Here is a 21,809-nt window from a genome sequence, read left to right as displayed (position 1 = left end):
TAGAATTGGACTCAAGTTGTGATATGTGTACTGTATATAAATACATTTATAGTATATAAAAGTTGGTGTTTTTCTACTAAAAAAATGCATTAACGTTTTTTGCTGTGAACAGTGTGCATATTTTAACATAAACTAATTATCCCAGTGTTAATTTAATGTTAGATTCCCCCATTTGCATTATGAAAGTATAGTCCATTTATTCATGCTGAGTCTGTGAAAACCATTTACCAAGTAGTCACATAGTTTATACTGACAGGTGCCATGGAAAGTTATGAAAAGAGGTGTGCATACTAGGTCAGCACTGCCTAACCTTTTGGCTCCATGGGCTGGATGAGTGGTGCAAGGTCAGTCTGGGCCTGATCTGGCATGCAGGGCTGGCCCACTGCATCATCCCAGCCCTACGCACTCTATTGGGTCCTGGCCCTGCATGCCAGATTGTGCCCATGGCCCTGGCCCCTTGCACTGGGCTGTGTCATCTTGCCTGCCTGGCTTAGAAATTAGGCAGTGGGGCAGCAGTAGCATTGTTAATTGCCAGTTTTTCCCCCACTGCTAAATTTCCAGACTGTGCAGAGACCCTGAGCAGGATGACATAGCTGTATGTGCTGGTTAAGAGTAAGTAATTGTAAATAGGTTCTCAGGCAAGCTGATGGTAGGTGCAGTGCCAGAGAGTGGTTTTGCCATATTGGACATCAGTAGGTTTGGGGCTTTTAGCCAGAATCCAAGATTTGTCCTTTGGGTAACTGCTTAGAGAGGGAAGCTGTCTGCTTCCCAGCTTTTTCTTTTTCTTCCTCGAGACAATTCCAGCAGCTGCAGTAGGATTCTGATGAAAGAATTTGCCTGAGATGGGTTAAAAAAATTCCTTACTCTCTTCTGGTAAACGACTTGGATCCAGTAAAGCTAACTTTTGCATGGCTTTGCCCATTCTTTATACCAGATGGAAATTTAATGGTGATGAAATTGGTTGCTGCCTCTAATCAGGATGGGTTTTGATTCAGATTCCTTTTATAAAGAACAAGCATTGTTTTGCATTTAGCCTATTCTAATAAATGATCACACCAATGTTTTGTTATTTGTTATGCTTTTTCAGGGAGCTGTGGCATACAAACTCTGTATCACCCTTGTATCTCTCCTTTTGTTCTTGACACTTACCAAGAGCTTCCCTGTTACATACATCATTGATAACCAGTTTATCAATAAAACATCCTTCATGTCAAGACTTGGTTACCTATATGTTGTTACACAAGCATCGAAGCCAAAGTATTACTTTGCCTGGACCTTGGGTAAGGATGACTATATGATTTATTATGTGTCCAGATAAGTCAATTCATAAATATTGGTGTTATGAAATAGGATATTTTCAATTTAGGCCCCAATCTTAAAATGTACAATGGGTAAGGGCTCACAAGCCTGCACCCACAGTCCCGCAGAAGTTTAATTAACTCCTCTGGGGGTGCTGTAGCCCACCTGTTTTGTACCAGTTGCAGACTGGAAAAGATTTGAGGTGCTGTGAGGCTGCTGACTGTCAGTCTCAACAAGACACTGTCACACAGTGTAGGACAGAAGTCTGAGTTGCTGTTAAAGCTGTTGCAGTTTGTTTTCACATGTTCCCATGTAGCTTCACTGAAGTCCAAGGAGCAAGATTTGCTCCTTTGCCCCAGAAAATGATATATATTTTTTAAAATTGAAAAATAATTCCAAAATAAAGGGAGAGAAGAGAGAAGAATTTAAAAAATGAAAAGAAAAAGCAGCAGGAGAACATATAAAGAAAAGGAAGGAGAGTGAAGGGAGGTGAAAGGAGGGAACTTGGGAGGGGAAAGGAGAGTGACGCCACAGCTTACAGCCATGGGGGTTGATTGGAGGTTTCTAAAAAGTTTAGCCAAATCTTTTCAAGTGTCTGAAACTCCTCTGTTAGGTCAGCCAGATTGATGAAACCACTTCTTCTTACTCTCTTGTTTATACCAACATTACTCTCAATGTTATACTTCAGAAGAAAAGATATAGCATCTATGTCTGGACTCTATAACATAGTTTTAATCTTGCTTCCCCTTCTCCCCCTTGACTTGAGGTGGGGGTATAACTCAAAAGCAGTACAACTCTCAGGTACCAGAATGTTGTACCAGCATAAAGCTTTTCTAGATTAGAATAACTGCATCCATACTAAAAGTTGTAGCTCACCCCCAAAGCTGACGTAATTAGACTGTTACAGAATCTGTATGTAAACTGGGTTTGCTTAATCACCCTCTCTTGTGCCCCTCTTCCTCACAATCCTACACAATCACTTATATGGTGGAAGAGGATGCAGGCTGTCAGTAGAAACAGTGATGACCAGGAATAGGCATGACTTGCAGCCTTGATGTCCCCACCACAAATGCACGCACTTGGTACAGAGAAGTCATGGGGCAGAAAATGTCCTCTCTGTTCTGCTCCGCAGTGGAATTAAAGAGACTCTCTTGAGTGCATAGGATGGGGAATAGCACTGCGAGCTGTTCAGCCATGGACTTTTTCTCCAGTCAGTTTTTGCAAAATTCTATTCTGTTGACCTGGGCTAAGTGAATAAAGTTTAGTTGTTACATTATCATCATCTGCTACCAAAGCAATGTGTAGCCTTGGCTGATAGTAAATGTTGATAACAATTTTTCAGGACCATAATCATCAGACTACTTTTTTTTTTTTCTTCTTATTAAGAGAACATTCAACAAGATGGAAAATAAAGTAATAGTGAAGGAAATATTAGGAGCAAACAGTAGCAGCTAGAGAATATCAGAACATTCATGCAAACCTTGAGTGACCTACATCAAGTATTTTTACATTATTTAAAAACACAAGGTTTTGCAGAACTCAGTTTCTTGATTGTTTTGAGCAACACTGGAACCTGATGAAATGAAGAGATTTTAATACAGTCTAGTTACGGTGAGGAAGATGAGTCATTAGGGTTAGGCTTGGGATCATGACACAGGAGACCTGCATTCTGGTTTGAGCTGTGCTTCAGGTCATACCTACACTGCTCTCTGAGGTGTAATGTAGGTACACCTGCGCTAGTTCTAAGTGAACTAGCTGAAGTGGAGTGTTCAGTGGAGACATTCCTTATGTGTCATGTAAGTTGGGAGAAATTGCTTGTGATTTTTCAGAAAGTTGAGGCATAGTGTATTAGTATTTATGCAGACCAATGTTTACTATATGTCAGATGTACAAATTGGGTATTTAAATCAATTTGTACATCTACAGAGATCCCTGAAGGTAATGTGTACAGACTGAACTTGAACCTTCTGAAAATTATACCTTAATCATTGCTGCAGCTGAATTCTATTGCATATAAAAGTTGTGGATGGGGAGAGGGGCATAATATCTCCAACCAGTGGTTTGCAGCTCAATTATTTAATTAAGGGAAGACTCTCTGAGTGTGTGTCCCCACAAGTGGGGAACGTGCATTTCCCCAGGGATCGATAGCACATAGCTGTGCCGCTGTTAGTTGTTCCTGGGCACACCTCTGAACATGTGTGGCGAATTGCCCTGGGTTGGGTAGGGGAGGCTAGGGCCAGCACCTGGGTTGGCCCCAGTAGTCTTTCCCGGGGGCCTCCCAGGGTTGCAGTGGTGGTGATCCAGGTGCACAGAGCCTGGCTGGCAGCCAGATTGTGGCTTTGGCCAGCCAGGCTCCAGATTTGGGCAGCATGCACTGCAGCCACATGCGTCATGTCAGTTTTTTGGCACTTTTATTTTGACACCAGGATCTCCTGGTATCAAAAAACCCTGCCATGCTGCTAATTAGGAGTGTGGCAAACACATGCATGTGTGGCACACAGTTTGTGGAACCATAGATGGGTTTGGGGCATGCAAAGTGCATGTGTGCACTCATGGAGATGCACCCTGAGAGTCCCATGTGTGTGATATTTTATGGGTATAACCAATGTCATTTTAGGAATGGGATCATCTGTGCTGGGTTGTGTCCTAGCACAGATGGTTTGCTTCATTGGTAGGAATCTACTTAATTTGTGGCTTTGTGATTTTCATGAAAAGGCCATTTCTGCGAACACTGTGAAAGCTGGCATTCCCTGTGATTTTTGAGTGGCATTGCCAAAAAAAAAAAAACTTATTAAAAATAAAATGCTGGCTCCCTAGTGGGAGTAGTTGGCACGAAGAGGAACAGTTAAAATGGCAGCTACCCCTTCTCCCTTTGCCACCGATTGGTCAAGAGGGCTACCTTTTGTGCGGCCCTCCCCTTCTCTGGAAATCAACAGGTACCGGTGGGGTCACATGAAGGGCAGCCATCCCAGCCAATCAGTGGTGGGGGGTGGGAGCTGGAGCCCCTTGGCCAATCAGCTAGTGGGTGGGAGGGGGCTCAGTACAAAAGGACTGTGAAAATGATGCCAGGCACTGTGAAGGACCTGTAATTTTTACTTTCCCTCTGTGCGTTTTAAGTAGATCCCTATTTATTGGTGCTTAAAGACATAGTCTGGATCTGTTGTCCTGCAGAGTCCTGCCCCTGCCACTGCTGGGACTTCAGGGGCTCAATTCTGTGGAACAGCAGCTTGGGTGTCATTTCCTAATCTGGGGCATATGTCTGAAAGTGGGGGTGTCTGTCCATGGATCATGCACACCATGGGATTCGTGCAGCATGCAATTAGCAAATGGATGTCCTCCCTTAAAGCATCGTAAACTGACAGTCTTGGATTGCAGCAACATTTTTGGGCATTTGGGGCAGGACAAGGGGCTTAGGATGTTTGTTTGTTTGCTCATAACTTGTCCTGCCATAAAAATTTTGGACGTTGATTGCACCCTAAGTATAAAATATTTTTATTATTTCACTGCTACTTTAAAAAAATATATTCTGCTTAAGTAATGTAAATACGTTGGCTACAAAGGACCAACTCTCAGGATCGTAATAAATTCTAATTTATTTTATGGGATGTGAAGTTACCAATAATATCATAAATGCAAACTTTTAGTTATGAGGGGTACTGGCCACCTTAACAAACACTCACATACACATACACACACTCGCACACGCAATTGCTGCAATAGTGGTGTAGCACTGATGTTGGTTTATACCTATCCGGGGCATTGGAGTCTGCTGTCAATGGTCAGCTTCCTCCAAAGTAATGTCTTCTCCAGAAGGGGGTCACCTGCTTGTCCTTCTGTCTCGGTAGGTCAGGTGCCGAATGAGAGGGCACCAGTGAGGGTCGTGCTTCAGCCTTTTATCCATTTCTGGCAGATTTTGTGATTCCCCCAGCATCATCTTGGCTGCCCAATCGGGAGGTTTCTGTCTCACGTGGATCTTGAGTAGTTAGTCACTGGGGTTTCACCCAATGGTGCAGTTTTGGGAGTCCACCCTTGACTTGATTGACTCAATGGCTGTGTCATTGCAGGTTCCAGGTGGTTTGATTAGCTTAAAATGCCTCATAGAGTAGAGTTGTAACAGTTTAAAGGTAAGTTCCTCTATCTAGGCTATTGTCAGTTAACAGCCAGAGGCTCTTGCTTTGTCATTCAATTACCTACTGACTTATACATACTCACATTCACTCGGGACCAGCCCAATACAGCAATACAATTCCAGTGATTACAATTCCAGTGCATTCTTATAATAACAACTTTAGTAATACAAGGTATGACTTGCTCTAAAGAATACATTTGTTAAAAGTTGAAAGGTGTAAAACATAAAATACAGAATGCCAGGGCAAAGATGAGACAGATGAAATATAAAAATGCACTGTGAGAAATATATAAAACTGCAGTGTGAGGTAGTGAAGATCAAAGGCCATTGGGGATAGTAAGCGAGTTAGGTTAGATGCAGTCACATAGACTGATTTTTAGCATAAAACTCTAGACAGATATGGGAAGTTTGCTTTGGGAAATAGGTCTTAATCAAAGGGGGAATGTGTTCACTAGCATATATTTAGAGTTATGCTTTCCATGCACCTTGGCTTTTCTTGTCTCTTACAGGCTTTGCTTTAAAGTGGATATTTTAGTTCTTTTGTTTTCTTTAGTGACACTTAGCTCAATTGATGTGTAGATGCAGTTTGTAGGTTTCTCCTCCAGAAAGCCACTTCAGCTTTCTGGCTTGCTCTGAGCCTTGCCACACCCGTGCAATGAGTGTGCTAGGTCTCTGCCAATACTTAGAAGGAAAAAGAAATGTGCAAAAGGGGAGGGGTGGGGGGCAGGCAAGAAGGGGCTTCTGTTGTATCGGTGCCCAGAAGGGGAGTGTACAAAGGGGGCTCCCTGTTACAAATAATAAAAGCCTGTAGATGATAATAGCTTTATTGAAATGCAAGTACAACAGGGGAATGATTGAAGCCAAACCAAAAACTATCAGTGACAGTTTTAAAAGGGTCAAGAAAACATTTCAGTTCAAGTTTTCTGGAAACTGCTCAGAAGCCTTTAGCACTGGCATACCTAAATTTTTCTCCGACAGAATCTAAATTTTGGTCCTGAACTGTCTAATAATGTCCTGTTTTGTTTTAAATAACAGTAGCCATGAAGACTATATTGCTGTTTGGATATGGACTAAAAGAAAAGGGTTTATGCATGTACTCTTACAAAGGCAAATGTTAGAATAACCCTGGTATCCCAGCAAAGCAGCAGGCACATTAGAACCTTGATGTCTGTTTAATAATGCTCCAAATTTGGATCTTCAGATAGTTCTTGTTAAGTAACAGTTTGAATAAGAGTTTGTATTTTTCCCTTGAATAAGGATACTAGGATTCCCAGAGGTTTGGATAAAAAAAAAAAAGCCTTCCCTTCAACAATAATGACTGTAACAGCAGGTCCTAAGTGGGGCTACTGATATCAGCTACTGGGTTTCTGTTTCAGCTTGTAGCAGGCTGCATGAAAAGCACAGCTAAAATCTTCATGTAATCTGCAGGGATATGCAAAAATTAGATAGGAAAGAGTGGTGTGGTGGAAGGAAGATGGTATAGGTATAGGAGAAGGGGCAGGATGAAATCTTTAAGGCAGAGGCAGTGGTGACCAAAAACTACTGAGGTGACCAAAAAACTGCTGAGTGGAGAGAGAGACCCAAAAATTTTCAGAAGAAAATGGGCAGACAGGGCTATGCAAAAGGAAGAAGCACATGGGTTAATTTTTCAGGTGCAGGAACAAGTTTTGAATTACCCTATCTACTTGAATACAAGATGACCTTGACCTTGAATATACATTGAGCCCTGATTAATTAGAGTCTACACACAGAAAATATATAAGTTTATTACAGTTTTTCATGTATGGAATCCAGTTATTGGTGGATCATCTTCAATTTGTCCCCCACTTAACTCCCATTGTGCCTACCCCACCCTGTGTTCTCAGGTTGTCTCAGTTCCCTCTTCCACTGTTTTTCCCCTCCCCGTATCTCTTCTGCCACCCAAAGTCTCAGGTTCCTGCCCCCCTTCCTCCCATCTCTGTTCCCTTCCCTCAAAGTCTCCCTGCCCTGCCTGCCATTACCTTTGCTCTGCACCAGTAAGCTCCATCACTGCTGCAGTCTAGGGACGCAAGAGACACAGAGCATGGCTGCAGCCCACCTTGTGGCAGCAGCATGGAACTGGCACTTCTGTTCCATAGCAGCAATGGACTAGGCTGCCTTGTGCTTGATTGTAAAGCGGGGGGCTCGCCCCCCCATGCTAAATCTTGTTTTCTAATCGAGTAAATATGGTAATTTGTAGAGTTAATTGGATTGGTAGCCAAAATGACTTCAAAACAGAACTCTTTATTCTGTATGTCCATGTTGGGGGCAATTTCTTAAGAGACCACACTGAAATTAAACTGTTGAGAGAATCTGAGCCTGCTCATTGCTCAGGATTTTGTGTATAGAGGCTATAACTAATGGCTGGTAGGTAGAGAAACTTACCTGTGAAAGTGAAGAGGGACAGCATAGGAAGAAGTAAAAAAGGGAGCATGAGCCTTCAGAATAAGGCCATGATTACCGCCAGTGAAAAAATCAGATGGAATAAAATGACTGGCATTGGTATGTGGGGGATAGAATGGGCTTTGGGGCAACAAATCAGAGAGTAGTTTATTTAGTGGGAATTAGATTACTACCCACAGCTTGACAGGTAGAATTAGATTACTACTCTCAGCTTGCTAGGTTTTTAGTTAACTAAAAATGCATTATTTAATGGAGAAAAGTCATTTGGACTTGCAGTGTTTTTAAACTTTGGATTGATTTCATAAATTATTTTTTGGGAAAGCATGTTTTGCCTAGTGGTGGCAGGGTTGTCTATTATCTGTGTTACAGATCCAAACAATAAAACAGCATGACTTTTCCCCCTTTTTAGATGAGCTGTCTGTGACATGGTACGGGGTATTATATAAATGTCTAAAAAGTGCAGATAAGCAGTTCCTGTTTTCAGAAAAGCATAGTCAGGCTATTGTGCGAGAGCCACACTGTACAATTCCTCCAGACTGATGAAAAGACAGAAAATTCAAGCTGTTGCTGTTAGCATTAAACAATGGAACTTAGCTGAAGACTTGACTCATTCTTGTTAATAAAAATCATTTAGAACCAAATTCAGTCAGCCAAAAAGTGGAGCAGATTTGCACTAAAGAAGGGGGCTAAAATACTTCTCCCACTTAAATCAATGAAAAAGAACTCCTACTGGGAATTTTTAAGATCAGGAATTCACCAGTAGTTTGTGGACTGGAAACTGGGGATTTTTTTGTCACTTGGTAGTAGTATGCTTCATCGAAACCACTTCTGTTTCAGGGTTAACATTAATATTAGACACTAGCAAACAGATTTTGTCCACCTTCACATAGAATAAGGTAATGCAACTTTGTGGGGACTGACGTTTCACAGGGGGATAATAAAGAGCTTTTAATGACGGTAGTAGCAATAGTCTGCTCCTGTGTGCATATATGCATATTAAGCATAGTCTTTGGATACCTGACAACTTGCCACTGTGGTTTTCAGCTGTGTGAAATACGGGACTTCTTTTGTAAACAGCCAAAGAAGCCCCTTCCTCCAATTAGTTATTTATTGGATTTGAGGCTGGAACCAAAGCAGTGCTGCTCTGCAGGGGGGATTTGATCAGGTGGTTGTGGGGACCTGGTTCTTTGTTGCATGTGGTACAGTCTTCAAGGGAATTTCTTCACTTCGGTGTGGAGTGGAAAGATTTACTATTCTACTGTTTTTCAGAGATGCATTTGTAAACATGGGCTGCATCCAGACATTCAGGCATGTGTGGTTTGTGGTGCTGCAAACCTCTTTGCAGCGCCTAAAACTGCATAAGTTGCACATTAGTAAGTGCTTGGTGGTGAGCATAAATGCAGAGACAGGGGAGCAGGCTGCTGTGGAGCCCCTGTGCTGAGGCACCTGCACCCCAGCCAGCCACTTCCTAGTTGGCTGGGGTGCAGGGTGCCTCAGGGCAAGGGGAGCAGGCAGCCCTGGGCTGGCTGCTCCTCTGTCATCTCATGCTTCATCTTGGGGCTTCACTGTGGATCCCCCAGCTGGGGCACATGAATCGCCTGCACTGAGGCACATGGAGATGGAAGCAGCCAGCTCAGGGCTGCCTTCTCTCCCATCTCCATGTGCCACTCCCGAGCTGGCTGGGGCATGGTCCCACAGTGCATGGGTTGGCTAGCCGCTGCTGAGGCACCCTGTGCCCCAGCCAGCACCCCCTGAAGCACACGGAGCAGCGGGACAATGTGTCCTGCTGCAAAGCACACGGGCAGGGACATGCACTGGGACGCAAGGTAGCAGCACGTATTTTTGTTGCTACTATTTGTGTTGCTGTAAAGGCATGCCCCTGCTTGTGTAGACCTGGCCATGGAGGCTACTCCAGCCATTGGGTTGGCATGGTGATTTCTCCACGATTTTGGGGAAGAAAATTTTTCACCTCCAATTGTTGCCCCTAGGATTCCTTTTACCAGAGACATGGCCCCTTGTCTGATTTGATATCAAGTGAACTTTTAATATTAACCCCTAGGCTTATTACAAGTATTCTTCCTTGCAATATGACCTGGCAAGCAGTTCCTTCAGGCGTTGCAGCAGTGACCTTCAGTGGTACCAGCCTCAGATCCTCTGCTGGGTGTGTGGGATGTTATTTTCTGGATGCCTCATTGTTCAAACAAGAAGTCCAAGGCTGCTCCTGTCTCCCCAGGGTGGCAACACAGAACACATGCGTGTTCCCTTTTTGTCCATCACTTTTGCAATTTATCTCATCCCAAATTGTCCAATCCCCTGGTACTGTGCTAGCCACATTTCTTATACGGAAACTGCTGTCACTTGCTTGCGTAGTGCCTAGTCACAGCACTCACGTCTCCCAGTGCCACAGAAGGCACTCTGTTCAATTTTGTTGCTTAGCTCTGGAAAGGCCTGGACTATGGCTAAAAGCCTTGGCATAACTCAGTTTGCCTGCTACAGGTTGGCATGGTGATTTCTCCACAATCTTGGGCAAGAAAATTTTTCAGCCTTCTCCCAGAGATAATTCACACACAGGACCTTGGGTGTGAATATTAAGATTTAGGTGTGTAGTATTGTGTTGCAGCAAGCCATAAGTCCAGAGGTGGTCATTTATTTATTTATTTATTTTACATAATTCTTTCAGCAATGGTAAGCACTTATAACTGGTCCAGTGGCAGAATATTACTTTCTTTTTTTTTTCTTCTCCTGCAAAATGAATGTAGTATCAAATAGGGTTGTTTCTAAATTGGCAGAAACAGAAGTCAAGACTTGGAAGCATTTGTTTCCATCGTTTTAAGTCCAACTTATACATAAAGTGGAACGTTTCAGGGAAAGTTCCAGATTGGAAAGGGCTCCTTATTTTTCTGGTTTGCTATGCCTTTTGGAGTCCATCTCTAAGGCTGCACTCTGAGGGTTTGCCCTGAATGTATGCTTCTACTCTCATAAAAGAGAGTGAGGATGGTCTTGGATCCCATAAATAAAATGCTGACATCCTTTAATTTAAAAATAAAAGGTAAAAGAAAATCTCAGCTTCAGTTTTTCTTGATCAGACTTGCATTTTGTAATAGAACTAAAGGGAAAAAATCTGACTTTGCTGTCATATTTTTTCTTTCCAGTACTTTTAGGCTTGGCTGCGTTTAAGGATTTAAAATTACGGAGTCTGTCCTCCTTTTTCTTTGTGAACACAGATAAAAGTACTTTGGGCAGGGGTTGTTTAAAAGTAGGAACCTTGGAGTTTAGTGACTAGGGGAGTCCCAGATCAGGCTTGAGAAAGGAACTATCATGATGGACTCCTGGGAGAAGAGGACAGAGAAAGAACTGCAATAACGATGAACAACGAATCCTCTAGTGGGAGTACAGTGTAAGCAAGCAGTCTGGGATGGTGTCCAATCTGATATTAGCCAAGCCTTCATTTTTTTCACTGGGAGTTATTTACCCTTGCAAATTCAGGTTTGTATATCTCCACATTTGATTTCTAGGGACAACCGGGACAGGAAGCTAATAAGGCACTTGCATTGTGAAATTAACACAAAGCTGTGTACCTGGGTGTCCAAAAGAACTGCAATTAAAAAAATCATACTTATTAGAGACCTGGCTCAAAGCCATTGCAATTCTTCCTCCTTTAATTAAAGGAAAATACCGTGGTCTTTTAGGTGCCATTTTTGTGTGAGTTCGATGCCGAATTATATAAGGACTGAATTAAGCACAGGCTCAGACCTGGATGTTCAATTTAAAACTTTTATTGTTTCACAAAGCCATAAACTAAAGGAGGTCTGTTGGTTCACGAGGTTCCCAAATCAAGCCCTTGCTTTCTAACCCGGAGGCTAGGTGCGGCTGCCTGATTCAGTAGTCTCAGAACTGGTCAACAGCTCATTTAAAAGGAGTCACTTATCTTTTTTTAGACAAAAGATACAAAACTGTCCCCATGTTGGCAGTGAGGCCAGCATTTTTATCTAAAGGTCAGAAAGTGATTACCAGAATGTCAATTGCTGACTCCTCAACCTCCTTGAATCATTCTGGGAGTTTTAGTGCATTGTTCTTAATGCTAGGCCTTGCTTAGCATAAGCACTATCTCACAATTTTGTGTTAAATGTAAATGAATTTTAATGATAACCATGGAATATGTGCATTCTAATTTTACAATAGTTAGAAAAGCTATTTCTGTTAAACGTCCTTTGCTAGATTATTTTTTCCCCATCCCAGGAATAATATGTTTCTCTCTCCTTCCAAGAGGAACATGCATCCTTCTTTACAGCAATGGCCTTAACACTGATGACATTAAAGATGGATTGCGTTGATTTCTGAATGAGACTCAGCCACTTTTTTTCTTGGTTTTTTTGTTGTCGTTTGAGCACTGTCCTAGTGTTTACTGCCAGACTACTCTCTAAGAAACGCAGCTCCTTCCACAATTTAATTCTGCCAGTTTTCCTTTAAATATTGCAGCAGATGCAGTCAACAATGCAGCTGGCTATGGGTTCAATGGTGTTGATGAGAGAGGCAATTTTCGTTGGGATCTGCTGTCCAACTTAAATATCTGGAATATTGAGGTGAGTTAACAGAAATTAAACCTTGGTATAATTATGAAGAGAAAACTCAGCAATGAAGGAAACCTGCCTGTTAAAGCGCTGTCCCTATAACTTAGACTGTTTTTGTATTTTATCTTCTAAACAGAAAAAATGCATTCATCATGTACATAAAGGTTGCCAATAGTTTATAAAGAGTTAATAAATTATTAATGGATATTTAATAAATGATGAATCCATTACTGTAATTGTGGTTGAGTTCACTAGGTCATAGATGGTCTACAGTGGTGGCCACCTATAGCAGGGGTTTTCACCTTTTTTGGTGGTGTATCCCCAGTGGTCAGTCAAGAAGCGGAGAGTCCTGGTCGACGAGTGGGGGGTGGGCCCCAGCAGCCAGTTGAAGTGAACCTGGAAGTGCCAGTGGCGAAACTGGAAGTGCCAGTGGCTTCTCTGTGCTGCTGCCACGTACCCCCTGGAGCCTTCCAAAGTACCCCTGGTTGACAACACCTGACCTGTACCATCTTCTAATTAAATTCTTTTCACAATTTCCTGCTTGTGTAGAAGTCCTCTGAGGCCCGAGTTGAGATTAGGGTCTCTGCCTAAAAGAATGGTTATTCTAAACAGGTTAAAAAAGGGTGGACTAGGTTAGCAGAGATGTAGAAAAGTGACCTATCCAAGATCATCCAGTAGGTCAGTGACAAGGTCAAAAATAAGATTAAGAGTGACTCCTAGTCTGGTAGTTTCTCCACCAACCTGTTTTTTCTTAGATGTTTATAATACATACTCCTCATGCCTATAACGTACTTTCAACATCAACTAGCCCTTTACAAACTATTTATAATTATCCCCTTTATATGAAATATGACCAATATACAGTATTTCCAGTTTGTTTGCCCTGGAATATCTTCTGAGTGTCAGTGGCATGTGAAAGTAAAAAGGAGTCTGAAATATCTCCTTCCAAAGATTTATTTTTGTATAAATACAAGGAACTCTCCCTCACTACTTCATTGCTCATGATTTAAAAGGTCTATGTAGTAGTTTAGTGAACTGTCAGAGCCAAGCACCTTCTGATAGTGTTCATCTCTGAATGTTGAGGCACCCCTCCCACCCCATGTCACCAAAATTTGGGACATCACTATATATCTCCATGTTATCATTCTATTTCTGTACTTTTCTAAACCATTTAGCTTTGCATCTTTCTCTCCTGGAGTGTTTTGGTTTTTTTTTCCTCCTTTCATGAAGCACAGAAATGCTTTCCATTTGTAGCCAACTTCAGATTGAATCAGCCTTAGTTGCAACAGCCCAGGACCATATCAGGGATTTCCTAAAATAGCTTGAAAGAAGAATCACAGTGCTCACTGCACCAGTCAGAGAGGAAGGAACACTGCTTGTCCAGGCTAGGGAGAGGAAGGAAGCTCTGTTCCTCATTCCTCCTTGTTCTTCATTCCACCCTTTCTTTAGGCCTGTTTTGGAAGGACTTTTAGAAGCTATGTGTTAAACAGTAGTGGTCCCTTTCAGGTGTAAAGGCAGCATGGGAGTTTCTCTGACCAGAGTGCTACCTGTGACTGCTTCTGTCTCCATTAGTTCCTGGCCACGTGAAGCTATACTCAATGTAGGTGGAAACCTGTTTATAAAGAAGTGTTTTTAGGGAAGTTGGGGGTGATGGAAGAAGGCCAAGGAAGTGAGGATGACTTAAGTAAAAACCTGCCAGGGAGTATTTCATTTGGACAGCTCACTTGGTCATTCTTCTGGAAGACTGGTGAAGGAGGGGGGCTATCAGTGCTTGCCAAATGAAAAAGGATACTACTGTTAGGGAAAGGGGCCGAGTTCCCTAGCTCCTACCTGATGCTGTAGTGCAGGTGTTTGTCAGTTAGGGTTCAGAGCTGTGAAGACAGTTAGGATGATTGCACCGAGTTCCAGTCTTCTATAGAGATGCAAAAACACAGATAGTCTGTTTGGGCTCCTTTATCCTTCCTTGTTATAATGTGGTCTTTCTTCAAGTCTCTCTAAAAACTCTGTGAGCTTCAAAAGAGCCTGTTATATATACCTGTTGCATTAGCGGCCCAATCCTGAGGGGGACTTTTGATTTACAGTACAGAGAGCAACATTCTCATGTGTTTTGCATATTCAGCCAGAAAGTCTTTAGAGATATCTTGCAGTGCTACAGAGTTCAGATTAAGAATCTCTGACTGCGAGCACTTCAGAGTTTCTGTCTGATTTATTTCAAAGGGTGATTCTCACTCATTTTAATTTGGGCCGTATTTCACACAGGCACTCAAGCAACAAGGAGTAAAGAGGCTTCTTTGTTAATGAAACACAGAAAACAAAGCCTTTTGAGATTTGTTCAGGTTTAGCATTAGGTTATCAACTCAAAGCAGATGAAAATTAGACTGAGAACGTTGTCTACATTTTTGTACCTTTGGTGCCAGGAAAATGAGCTGCAATTCAGTTGGACAGTTTTGGGAGCGAGTTTCCCTCGCAGGATATGGTTCTCATTACACAAAATCACAAGGTGACTACAGTAAATAAATAGACCTTGAATTGGGACTAAACAGACAAATCAGAATTTCCTCCTGAAATCGGTGATTTTTTTTCTGAAGACTTAGCAACAGGTATGATGTGTTAGATTACTCACTGTTTAGAAATGTGTGACTTCTAAACACAAAAGGTGCATTACAGCTGGCCTTTTCAGTCTGAACTCTGAATATCCTTGTTTTTGCTGCTTCTTTTTTTACCTTAATATCTTTGTCTTAAAACCATTCCAACACAGTATCTTGCTGTTTAAATTGCAATGTTGGCTATTTAGCTGCTTAAGGAGATGTTGATTGTATGTATTAGTGATCCAGTAGACTGGGGGTTTGCTAAGTCATTCCAGCAGTGAGCTGGAATGACTTAGCTTGGATCCAAGGGGAGCTGGTGCTGGAACCTGCTTGATGCAACCACTGTTTCTCTCTGCTGCTGCTTCTTTCTTTTGCTAGCCATGGTAAAGCATGGGCAAAGCTACCACAGCATAGCACTTGTGAAGTCCCCTCCAACTTCCAAATGCTGCTGAAGCTCCCATTCCTGCGGGCCAGATCCAGTGGCTCTGTGGGCTAGATCCAATGGCTCCATGGGCTTCCTTTATCATTCTTGAAACTATATTTTTGTGATGATTTGGGGATTATACTGGTGAGTACAATGGGGAAAATGTTTCTAATTGTGTTAATTGTAGTTGCTGTTTCTTAGTGCAGTAAATGATCCAGGCAAGAGAACTGGATCACATCAGTGGGGCACTTGAGTTTGGGGAGCTGTCCAGCTGTTATTTATCCTCTGCAAGGTGTGGATCAGAACTGCTAAGCTTCTTGGCAGGACAAAAGGGGCCAGGCACAAGCAGAGGTGGGACAGATTTGTGAGGAAAGATCTTCTATTGGATGGAACCCTGCAGACCTGCAGGCACAGGAAAGCTACATGTAGAGTGAACCAGGACTATTGAATTAATGAGTTATGGTAGTCTTGGCAGTGTTTAAGTGTTCCTCAGTAAACTACACCCTGGCCCTGGCCCTGAATCCAAGGACTAAAAATACTTTTCAGTGTTTCTTAGGAACCAGTTCTGATGAAATAATAAGGCATTCCTTATAGTCTTCCAAGTACGTTCTGTTTTCATACCACAATAGGGATGTCCAGCCCATCTAAGAGACAGTGAAAGATCTGTTTTTAGAATTAAGTTGTTTGTGAGCTACAGGAAAGGACTCAAGGGAAGTGAACATCTGGATCCAAAAACCTTTTTGGCTTTTCCCATACTCTGAAATATAACCAAACCTTTTTTACTTGGTTCTAATATAACATAATACTGAGTGAGATTTTGAAGTAAGTAGCAGTTGTCAGCCATGAGTGATTTGTAGGTTGGCCCTACAAAACCTTAGAACATACTAGTATAATATGGAAATGCTGACACAATCTTAATTATAGCTAGTTTCTACTACTGGCATATTGTATATGGACCTCTGTGTAAAATTCAGGTAGAGACTAGCATAATTCCACCTGTTCAGAAATCAGTGTTAGATGTTACCTTTCTTCTCTCCTAGACTGCAACAAGTTTTAAGGTGTACCTTGAGAACTGGAACATTCAGACAGCTGCCTGGCTGAAGCGGTGAGAATAACAAAACTGTTACTTGTAAGACCCAGATACTTCTAAATGGTCAGTAGTGAACAGTTATGACCACTGGCCGGTGAATCTGATAAATGTACCGCCTCATGGCCTCTCATCTCTCGGTGGGCATGTGTATTATGTGAAAGCGCTACAGTGTTTTTGGTGCTATATTTTTTTCATTGCTAATGAATGTGAAATAGCCATATTTGTTCATAAAAAGCAAAAGCTTAGGAGGCCTTCCTAACTGGAAAGCAATAACATTTTAATAGCACTTCCACAATTGGGAATTTTATTTTTTTTATCCATCTGTATTATTTGCTACATATTTTGCCTCTTACTTGCACTGGAAATAAATTAAATGCTTTTGGAGACATGGTGAGTTACATCATTTACATCTGAATGCCCTCTCCTTTTGGAGCTTTTGAAAGCTTGGATCCAGATTCAAAATTCATAGCTTCAGCCTACTTTCTTTTTGGACACCAGTCTCCTAGGGATGTAGATGCTAATTTGAAAATGTATAGTAATCCCATTTGGAACATGATATGTCAGCTCCCTCAAATGTTGGGGTATCTGGTTTCAGATCAACTCAACTGTGGCTCTGTATAAATAAAAACAATTCAAATGGTGTAGCTCAATCCTGTCTTTAGTTACTGTGCAAGCAATGCCTTTGGTATGAGTAAAGTCTAGTGTGAATTCAGTTGACACAGGAGTTCATATGATGGTCATCAGAACTGCATTCACTATAAATATTTATACTTTTAAAATTATTTTTTTTATATTTCTTTGTGAGAGAAGTAAATATAACACTTTTTAGTTCAGTAAGCTGTCTTGAGCCATTTTTGGACTACTAGGTTTAAAGTTAAAACTGAGATAATGAAAGAGTTTTTGGGTCCTATTGACATGTTTCTAAACTATGCTCGCAAGTGTCTTCTGTGCCACATCCTTAGCTGCTGCAAATCAGCATAGGCCCATTGGTTTACATAAGCTAAGGCTCCTCTTTGTCTCTAGGATTGCTGCCTAAGGAATATTTAAATTGTACAGTAAGTTACTGTTACTTTCATCCACCTACCTTTGCTTGAATAATCTGCATGTTTCTCAATAGTCATGACAAATTCCATGCATCTGACACAGTAAAAGGTGAATGAGAACCTATTCAGAGCTAAAAACTTGAGGATGAGAGCATGCCTCACTGTTGCAAGTAACCTTATTGACATTTGTTTAAATGGAGTTTTGCAAGACCAAGAAGCCTTTCATATAAGTGAGCTCTGTGTGATTTTTTAAGTTACAAGGAGAACTGAGTTGCAGTGTATAGGTGTTGTTTATTCAAACTGTTGTTTTCTGTTTGTTTCTTTCCAGTGTTTGCTATGACAGGGCTCCATTTCACCCTACAGCTTTAACTTTTATCCTGTCAGCCCTGTGGCATGGCATCTACCCTGGATATTATTTTACATTCCTCACTGGAATCCTTATTACATTAGCAGCCAGAGCAGTACGTACCTTCCATTATTCTCTTGGATTAGATTACTATCAGGCTCTCAGTTTGGGGTGCTTTGACATACTTAGCCACATTTATCTTTCATGTGACACCAATGACTTGACACTAATATCTTTGAGATGATTCTTCACTGAAATGTTAATCTGCATTGACATTAGGTACGCCCCCACCATTATAACTGGCGTTATTTTTATTGACTCACCATAGTAGACACTGTGATGCTGGCTGACTTCCTTCACAGAAGAAGATGGAGGGCCATGAACATTGGTTTGTCATAAGCTGATGGCTAACACTGGACATAGTCCAGGGGCCTCATTCTTTGTCAGCTATAAAGGTCCTGCAACTCATCTGTGTGTGCTGATAACTTTATGTAAAATATGGTTCTTGTAAATTGGACAGAGCTGGTGCTTGAATGCAGGTTATATAGGTATTTCTTTTGCAGGTGTTCCCTTGTTCTCATACAGTGTTAACTTCTGCCAATAATAATTTCAGAGAGCGCCTTCTGAATGGATTGCCAACAGTGCCACCTGCATCTGCTAACAAACAGCATTAAGCAATATATCTAAGATGTGAAGAGTTCATTGCAACAGGGTGTTAACTTTAGGGCCAAATAATGATTAAATTTTGCAGTATTATTAATTCCCATCCAGGCGTGGCTAGATATTTTTCTGTTTGGATGGCCAGTAATGGGACACTTAAGTTTTTGCTCTTATTAACTATATCACTAGTTGTCCTGCTAACAGAAACTTCCATGTGTGCAGGAACTGGAAAGGATCACCACTTTCCTGCATTCTCAGTTTGACAGATTAACGAAGCTGACAATCCATATTTGCTACTAAGGCCACAACAGCATACACTAATATATCACAGCAATCATTTCTACAGAGTATCCATTCATGTGTGGCTCCATTCCATAAATAGGGAAAAAACTAATTAACCAAATGTACAGAATCCTGAAAATGCTAAAAAAAACCACAAGTGGCTATAGGAGAGTAACTCCTATCTCTGTGGTTTTTATACTTTTTAGGTTGATTTATTCACACAAACCGCAAATTGCCTGAGATGCCCATTATGGCTACGTCCAGATGAGCATGGCCATGTGGTATGTGGCACTGCAGATGTCTGTGGTGCCGCACACCACGTATTCCGTTGTTCTCCATACTGCCGGGGACCAGCACAGAGGATTTTTTGTGGACCCCTAGATACCCAGGAGTCAAAAAAAACCTGTGGAGAAAAAAAGCAGAGCTTCATGTGCGGTGGCAGTGTGCCACCCAAAACAGGAGCCTGGCTGGCTAGAGTCAAGCTCTGCTGCTGGCCAGGCTCTGTGTGGCAGGATTGCCACTGCTGCAGCTCTGGGAGGCCCTCAGGACCTTAGGTAGGGCTGCTGGGGCCAGCACAGTGAATTCTATGATCACCCTGTTTTTTGACTTTACACACGCAATGTCATCTTTGCAAAGCTTCTTTTCCCTCTTGCCATTAGTCTATACTGTCCAGACTAAATTGTTTGGGGTATGTGTATCTGGCACAATGAAGCCCAGCACTTGTTTGAGGTACCTAAATGTTATGGCAGAACTATTATTAATGGTGGTATCTGAGGCTTGCAACAGATATAAACAAGTCTATGAGTTCAGTTACTAAAATGAAGAATTTTTGTCTTTCTTTCCCCACCCCCTCCTTTATGACTGTAGATCAGGAACAATTGCAGGCATTATTTCCTCTCTTCAGAGCCACTCAAAGTGATCTATGACATTATCACATGGCTTGTCACTCAACTGGCTGTCTGTTACACTGTTGCACCTTTTGTTTTGCTGGCTGTTGAGCCCACCATTAAGTTTTACAAGTAAGTGCCCTCCTTTTACCTACTCTGCTGTAGACCTATAACCACAGGCTTTGTTATACGAGCCAACCTGTGATGAAAGATGGTTGGAACGTCACCTATACTGGAGGGAATTCAAGGAGGGTATTTAATAACATCAGAGGGATTTGGTGCTATTGTAACTGGGTGAACTTATGGAACCAGGTTAGAATCACTTTCCTTTTCTTTCTTTCTCCCGCCCCCCCATCTCTCTCTCTCTTTCCTTATTTCACCTGAATATTTCTATGCCTGTTCTGCCCTGTTCAAGGAGTCCAATTGCCAACTTTTCATGAAAGCAGAGGATGGTGTGGATAGAACTGGCATGAACATTGTTGAGAAAGATCCAGGTGAAAAAAATAAGTAACTTTCCATTGAAAAATGAGTAAAACAAGGAATTTTTAAATTGATCAAGAGGTGATAGGGGGATGCGTGGCTGATTATAGCATATTAGTTTCTGTTTGTTGCCTTGCACTTTTCTAGTTTATGTGAGGCACGTTCTCTGATTTTATTAATGATCAGATACAAAGGCAATTCTGTAGGTTAGATCTCAGGAAGCAGAAAACAAATTGAAAAGGGAGACTTGATTTAAAATGAAGAAAATGTACAGCGATTATGGTAAACCTTGTCAAACCTAGAATAACAGATTTTGGCTGAGAAAAGAGACATTCCACTATTTTATCATAGAAAAGACAAAACTGTTAGTCAAAATAGCAGCTGTGAGCAATTCTGTTTTGAGGAGTTTTAAATGTTTTGTTTTTCATTTTTATTGATGTGTTCAAGCCTTATTCATGCTTAAACCAAACTACTAAAAACTTTTAAAAAATCCTAATTCTTCTGTAGTGTTGACAAGATTTGTTCCAGGCTACCATTTTAATGTCTTATTTTTCTGTCTTTTGAGACAAAACATCAACAGGAACGAGAGAGAGAGGACATCTGAACACAAACTATATTGAATGAGATAAATTCATGAACATCTAAGAATTTGCTAAGAGGGTAAAATTTAGTGCGTTTGCTATGAAAGGCCATGTTAGGTGACAAGACTAGTGTTCCAACCTATATTACATTAATAAATACTTGAAATTGTTTCTATCTTTACTAAGTTAGTTTAATTTTATCAGAGCTCTTAAACCTAGAAAATGTTTTCCAAAGCCAGATTAGAGCCTAGATATTTCTTTGGACTTTGGTGGCACAGCACATAGGGATAACCTACGAGCTGGGGTGATTTTCAGACAAAATGAGTGAGCTGCATGCAAAGTGGCCATGATCCTGTGTGGTAAGGTGTGAAGTGTTGAAGCAGTGTAGACTTAGGCACATTTCAAGGATTTTTGAAAGGTCAGGAGCATAACAGAAAAGTCAGGGCATTTCTTTGTTGTGGACACATTAAGTGATTAGGCTGTGGCCTACAATGCCCCTATACTCAGTCAGCTGCCTGGCCCTTGGCACACTATCTACCATTTGCCCATCACAACAAGCGTCACGTTTTGTTTTGAGTATCTCTCCACCCTGCATAATCAGTTTAGGTTAAAACGCATTTACTTTATTCAGTTCAAAGATGGGGTTCTCCCCCTGTCTAACACAGCAAGGAGCCCCTTGTCTTACAGTTGTATATGAGGGTGGGGGAGGGGCAGGCAGCTGCTGTGGTTTGGGCTCCAGCCCTTCCCAGGGTCCAGGCCATGGCTGCAGCTTGCCCCCCAACCCCTGCCACTTCTGCACCCTGTTATCTTCTCCCCATCTCCCCCCCATGCAACTTCTGCTCCCTGCTTATCCTCTCCTTCCTCTCGCCCTTGCTTTCTGCCGGCAAGTTTCATGCATGCTGCAGCCAGGAGCGCTAAGCACAGCTCCAGCTCTGAATGGCTGCTACAGACCAGGTTGGGGCCATGCTTATTGCCCCAGGCTCAAATGGGAGTGAGTTATGCAAACAC

The 21,809-nt window shown here is 41.8% G+C and overlaps 1 protein-coding gene across 8 annotated transcripts in view; it reads left to right on the top strand.

The window, feature by feature from the left end:
• The window catches only part of MBOAT1 (membrane bound glycerophospholipid O-acyltransferase 1), a 162,062-nt gene that overhangs the window by 58,844 nt on the left and 81,409 nt on the right, over positions 1-21,809 (top strand). For all 8 annotated transcript variants that reach the window (XR_016441360.1, XM_090039414.1, XM_090039413.1 and 5 more), the window contains 5 exons: positions 1,088-1,280; positions 12,329-12,432; positions 16,473-16,537; positions 17,894-18,026; positions 19,721-19,872. Coding sequence is in view for 7 of the 8 variants with exons in the window: in XM_090039414.1 (XP_089895540.1) it covers positions 1,088-1,280; positions 12,329-12,432; positions 16,473-16,537; positions 17,894-18,026; positions 19,721-19,872 (647 nt within the window). In the remaining variant the exon portion in view is untranslated. The remainder of the gene's footprint in view (positions 1-1,087; positions 1,281-12,328; positions 12,433-16,472; positions 16,538-17,893; positions 18,027-19,720; positions 19,873-21,809) is intronic.

This window comes from Crocodylus siamensis, chromosome 3, assembly GCF_052110815.1.
Source record: "Crocodylus siamensis isolate JL-2025a chromosome 3, ASM5211081v1, whole genome shotgun sequence".
Lineage (NCBI taxonomy): Eukaryota > Metazoa > Chordata > Crocodylia > Crocodylidae > Crocodylus > Crocodylus siamensis.
The sequence above is the reverse complement of the archived record's forward strand: the minus strand, read 5'-3'. Positions and strand labels throughout refer to the sequence as shown.